This window comes from Tripterygium wilfordii, chromosome 10, assembly GCF_013401445.1.
Source record: "Tripterygium wilfordii isolate XIE 37 chromosome 10, ASM1340144v1, whole genome shotgun sequence".
Lineage (NCBI taxonomy): Eukaryota > Viridiplantae > Streptophyta > Magnoliopsida > Celastrales > Celastraceae > Tripterygium > Tripterygium wilfordii.
Genome location: NC_052241.1, coordinates 939,328 through 945,658, shown reverse-complemented (window position 1 = coordinate 945,658; position 6,331 = coordinate 939,328). Strand labels below are relative to the sequence as shown.

Sequence of the window (6,331 nt, the reverse complement as noted above, 5' to 3'; positions counted from 1 at the left end):
GTTATATATAGGTAGTATATAGTTAAATATTTATTAATTTATTATGCATTATAAACCGGTGATTCAACCCTTATCGTATCAATTGAATCTCGAAAACTTTAAACCATCAGTTTAGGCAATTTGATGCACATTACGGTTTTTAAAACTATGCCTAAAATTTGCATAAGTTTTAAATTTTAGATATACACTTCTTATAGTTTAGGTCATTTCTAGATATGCCACTATGTTGTTTAAAAATTTTAGTAAACACTCCCTATATTTAGATTTACCTCTTGTGCATCCTTTTGTCGATTTCTTGTTGAACTAATTGATGTCATGTTTGAGAACATTGTTGTTTTTGCATTGTCCGAAGAATGTGGTTGGAGAGTAAGGTATTATTAAAAGTGAAAATCTAGTTTCTTACTTTAATAAATAAAGTTCAGACGTATCTTCTGACGAAAAAAATTACTGTATATATCAATTATGAAAGAGAATGGAGAATATATCTAGAAATTATGCAAACCACATGGGTAGATTGTTGGTAATATTTAACCTTTCTTATATTTCCTTTAGCTTTTAAGCATGTATTTGTTTTCAGTTCGTCTCTTAACAAAATTCTTAATATTTAACCTTTCCTTAAACAAGGCAAGGAATGCATAGCATATATTAAGAATTATTGGACACACTCATAGTTAAGAATAATATACTGAACTTGTAGAACCTGGGCAAAAAACTAGAGAAGGAACGAGTTCTAAGCTGGAACTATACTTACACCCCAACTAGAACCCCCCTGTACAAGCAAATTTCAAACCCAACAGAAGAACATTAAAACTGAAATCGTTGCAGCACTACTTAGCCAAATCCCTTGTTCTTTTTTCAAGGTAGCCGACTACACTGTGAAGAATATGAATGATCAGAACTAGGCAACAATTTTATTACATCACATTCCCATCGAAATGGAGAAAAAAATAGAAAATTAAATTACATATGCAGCTACTTCCATGCTAGAAGTTAAAAAAACAAAAAGAAATTGTATTCCTCCCAAATGATGCCATGAGAACTTGCTTTGCTTCCCCAAAATTTTGGACTTGATTGAAGGATTGTTGGAATTCAAAGTTAATCCGGGCAAGAACAGAACATCCGATGCAAAAATCTAGAAATACTGGACATTCCACAAAGCCATTTAGACCTTCATAATATATATAACCATCACTTTCTTTCTTGCTTTCTTTGTTTCTCATGTACCAACTCTGTCAAGATTTTCAGAGACAGTTTTCATTCTAGGCCTGACTTCAGGGTCTCCTTCAGTACAAGCAAGGGCAACATGAAAAACTGCCAACACTTCCTTCTTGGCATGCACTTCTTGTAGCAAAATAGGATCCACCATATCTGACAATGGATTCTCTTCTTCAAATCCCTTCCTCACCCACTTAACAAGGTCAGGTATTTCTACCGAAGAAGTTGATGTCGTTGGTGAAAGCTCCGGAGATTTCCCAGTTAGCAATTCAAGCAAGACAACTCCGAATGAGTAGATATCCCATTTCTGGGTTGGTCGACTACCAGGTACTCGAGCCTCTGGGGCTTTGTAATTGTTGGTTTTCTCTGTTTGGATTGTGTTTAGATAAGGCAATGCACCACCCATGAAGCCACCTGAAGTGGACGGATTGTTGCCTGTAATGGTAATGAGTTTATTGAGACCAAAATCAGAAATGAGAGGCTGGAATTCATTGTCCAGGAGGATGTTGGAGGGTTTAATGTCTCCATGGACAAACTTTCTTGGACTGCATTCATGGAGGTAGGCCAACCCCCTGGCTGTTCCCTTGGCGATTCTCAGCCTTGTCGACCATGACAGGCTTGATGATGCCTGACCACCTCTGCCTGTAATAATAAGAAAGTAATCAATAAGCACATCAGTGGATTACCAATACGATTTGACCTCATAAAACCCAATTCACAATCTTAAAAACTATAGCTAATCCAAGTATTTGTTGCTGTCACAGTTGGCAAGATACAAGAAACTTTTTGGGGAAGGCACATTTCTCTTCACCAACCAGTTATTGAAAATTATTTCAACTGAATTCACCTTTAAATTAAGCACAACAGCTGGGGAAACCAGAGAAATTTCATTCTCTGCCTTGTGTTGCTGGCAAATTAACATAACCACAGGGATAACTGCTGCACAGTCATGTCCTCTCTAGTCTTTACATTCAAGTTCCACCTATACTTGTCCAAGATTATCAGACTTGGGGGACCAAGATAATTAGACCCTGGGTCCAGTGACAATAACAAGAGAGACCAACTGGTCCCACCTAGTCAAAGAAAAAATACAAAAAACAACTCTTGATTTCCATATTTGCTTGGAGGGCAACCAAGAAGGCAAGAAACGTCAAGCTCACTTTCAAATTGAAACCAAACTTCCCTAAAATATCGAAAAATGGTCCATGAAGCTAGAACTTCCATATGCAAATGTCAAATGATAGACAGCATAGGAGGGTCATAAGACCATAAAGATAAGACTATCTATATGCCTTTCGAGTGGGGTTGCAGCATTCATACGCTTAAAGGGAAGGCTCACTAAAAGCTAGTAGGTAATGGGTTGGGTGGTGGGTCAGAGTCCTCTTAACCATCACTCGTTCGATTAAAGATCTTGAAATGATCAAGCCCCAACTTATTACCACCCCATACCAGTCCAGTGGTGCATGTCAACTAGTCTGGGACCCATAGCTCACAACGCACACCAACTTACCCGGTCAACATGCCTCTACAGGCCGGAGATTTCCAACTCCTTTCTCAGTTTTAATACAATCCATGATAAGTCAAACCCTACCAAGACTAAATAGTCCAACTTGTTTCAAAGTTTTTCTTAAATCAATTCCTATTATCAAATTGCATGTAGACATTACTGTTCCCCCTTTTGTTTTCAGTCATTCACTGCAACTACTTTTGTATTATTTGGCCATATTTTGGCTTTTGAGTCAAACTGTAAAGTCTTTGGCACTTTCTGGAGTACAGTTCACCAAGGGAAGTGAATTATAGCTCCACGGGTGACGGGGTCCCCCAAAAGTAGAAGCGGAGACCGGGGGCGGGACTCACAAATCATGACCTGTAGCCCGTTGGGGCATATTAACATGCAACCAGCCGTAACCCAAATCATAACTAGCACTGCACGTCTACTAAATGTTCCGCTATGCTAATAAGCTACAACTGATATGATTGCAAAAGTTCTACCTCATTTGGATTATAACAAGTTTATTAAGATATTCCTGTTAAAAATAATTAGTTCGGCTTTCATTATTGTAAATCAAAGTCTAGCGTCACAATAGTATTACACCCAGTTAGAATCGAACTGGGAATCTCTAAAGTCCATACCATTAGCCACATAGAAATTCAACAACTAGATTATTACCCAAGTGATTTACGTTCCAATTCAAGCCCACTAGAATTCACTTTTAAATCAAGTTTGAGCTCAATATTTTATATATATAAATGATATCAACTAGGGATGCTAAAAAATTATCAGAATAACCGAACCGAACGATCGGTTATTTTAAAAAAAATTAATGAGAACCGATAGAATAATTGAACACCGACCAATGAGATGGTTAAATTATTGTAAAAAAATTGATTGTTTACACCCCATATCCAGCTCTCCACAACAAAGTTTTTTTACCTAAATAATATATTGTATGAAGTAAAAAGTGATATAGCTTTTGAAAAATAATAATGAAAAAAAAAGTCAAATAAAATAAAATAAAAATAAAAACTGACCTCGAAGAGCATTAGCCAAGTTGCCATTAGAGATAAAATCACTAATAAGAAGCTTTTCGTCTGGGGCCCAATAGTAAGCCCTCAACTTAACCACATTCGGGTGCCTAACCTTCCCAATCGCCTGCACCTCCGCCACAAATTCCTTACACCGCTGCTCGCCGCCTTCTCCGAGCCTCCTCACCGCCACCGGAATTCCGTTGCCAAGCACCACTTTGTATACGATCCCCAGCCCACTCTTGCCCAGAACGTAAGCAGATGCCCTCAACAACTCATCAAGCTCAAACGTGAACCCCTTGTCAATGGCCACAAGTTCCCCTTCTCCCTTACTTTTTTCCGGCTCTTCCGGCTCCGAATCTTCGTTTCCGATGCCATTAACGCAAGAACAGAGTAAACACGCATTGGGTTTCTCGTTCCCACCCAACTTGCTTTTGCCAGTACAGCTACATCCGTTCGAATCGTCTTTCTTTTTCCAGTAAACGTAGACGATGATCAGGCCGATGACAGCTACGACGGCGGCATCTGCTACTGAGATTAGAATGATCACGCCGGGACTCAACCCTTTCTTCGGACTATTACCGGACTCAGGCGATGGACTCTGGCTTCCTGGTGGAGTTTCTGTAGATTCCCGGCAAGTTTTTTGGAGAGGAAACCCGCAGAGCGAGGGATTGTTGAGAAAAGCCGTTGGTCCTTGGTTTGCAAACGACCCCGTTTGAGGTATTTCGCCACTGAAATTATTGTTTCGTAGGTCAAAACTCACCGTTACCGGCAGATTCCCGAGCGACTTGGGAATTCTACCTGAGAGATGATTGAAGGAGAGATTCAGAGCACCAGAGAGAGACTTCAGCTCACCGAGATCGTTCGGGATCGATCCCTTGAGCTCATTTGCAGAGAGATCGAGCTGAACCAAATTCTCGAGTTCCGGCCAAATCCCCGCCGGAATTTCACCAGAAAACTTATTCCTCGCCAGAATCATCCGCTGCAACTGTTTACAATTCCGTAACTCCGAAGATATGGAACCAGAGAACGAATTATTAGAGAGGTCTAGGTTTTGCAGTCGAGGGATATTGCAGATCGAAGGAGGAAGCAAACCGGAGAGATTGTTACCGTAGAGAAATATACTATGAAGCGACGTCGCATTGAACAGCTGAACCGGAATCGACCCGTAGAAATTATTGTTATGAAGGTTAAGCCTCCTCAGATACACTAAAGACCCCAATTCGGACGGAATATACCCCCTGAGATTCTTCCCTGCAATGGCTATCCCAACCACGCGAGGGTCCGGGAATCCAGTAACATTCATGCAGGAAACTCCAGTCCACCGGCACGGTGTGGTGTCGTTCTCCTTCCAGTCGGAGAAAGGGGAGCCGTCGGATGGCTGATCAACGGCTGATTTTAGAGAGAGCAGAGATAAGCCGTCAGGAGTAAGGGAGAGAACGAAGCTGTGATTTTCGAAGTTAAAGAAGAAGAGGAGGAGGAAGTACAGAAGTACGAAGAAGAGGTCTCTGGTTTTCTTCATTGTGATGGTGGAGTGTGTGATTACTGGTTAGCAATGGCGGAGGTGTATTTACAGGTGGAGGTGGAGGGGAGTAGTTGGAAAATGAAGGGGGCTTTTATGAGAGAGAAAGAGACTTAAGAGGGACGAGATTTCGATTGGAGGTGGGACCCTCCTCCCGCCAAAAGTGGGGAGAGAGAGAGAGAGAGTGTGTGTGAGTGAAGTGTTAACGGTGGTGGATGGAGTGGAGGCGATGGGGGAGTAGAAGAAAAGCAAGGCAAAGCCAAGTGAATTTGTGCGTTGGCTGTTCATGAATCAATGATATCGATACTTTGTATGCATTTAGCTTGCCAAACATTTTGTTTTTAATGGATAACGACACCATAAAAGTTTGTCATTTCAACGTATCATAACTTAAACTCAGGTCGTAAATGCATCTAATTTCCTAAATGACAATCGAGTAAGTTGAGTTAAAATCGAGTTTATAGTCACAAAAATACTACTCTCACTAGAATCAAGATCTTCCGAGTCAATATTGTTGAGCTTTTTTGACACGATAAACATTTTTGTTACCATTTTTTTTAAAAAAAATAATCGATATCCTTAGCTACCCTTAACATTCCATTGAGGTTGTTATCTAGAATTCAAATACTAGTGATATATGAGTTATTCATTTAAATTGTTTTTGATAAGGATGGATGATCCTTAAGTGGAAATATCATAATCTATCATTTATGTTGCAAATTAGAAATCACTTCGGTGACAATCTATTTGTGAATCTATCTATCTGGGGTCAAACAGTATGAATTCATGAGATTTGGAGTTCAATTTCCACTGATAACAATATCTATGTTGTCATTTGCTGAGTTTTGACCCAATTTATCCTCTGTCGTCAAGTGGGAAACTTCTGTGCGCAAGGGCCCCATTTTATACTCTACCAGATTTTTAAAGGGTGAGCTTGTATGGTGTCATTTTCGGTTTAAAAAATGCAAACTAAAATGAATTTGTCTCTACCAATATATATTTATATGGAATATACTATATAGTGAAGGCATGGTGTCTTAGTTGTAAAGCATAAAAGCCAAAATTTTC

The 6,331-nt window shown here is 39.7% G+C and overlaps 1 protein-coding gene across 1 annotated transcript; it reads right to left on the bottom strand.

Annotated features, from left to right (window-relative positions):
• Nucleotides 1-807: 807 nt before the first annotated feature.
• LOC120008091 (receptor protein kinase-like protein ZAR1) lies at nucleotides 808-5,674 on the bottom strand. The gene is made up of 2 exons (XM_038858605.1): nucleotides 3,748-5,674; nucleotides 808-1,857 (listed from the first exon to the last, which is right to left on the bottom strand). Exons 1-2 carry the CDS (start codon nucleotides 5,261-5,263, stop codon nucleotides 1,217-1,219), a joined length of 2,157 nt encoding a protein of 718 aa, XP_038714533.1. The 5' UTR covers nucleotides 5,264-5,674; the 3' UTR covers nucleotides 808-1,216.
• Between the last annotated feature and the right edge of the window lie 657 nt (nucleotides 5,675-6,331).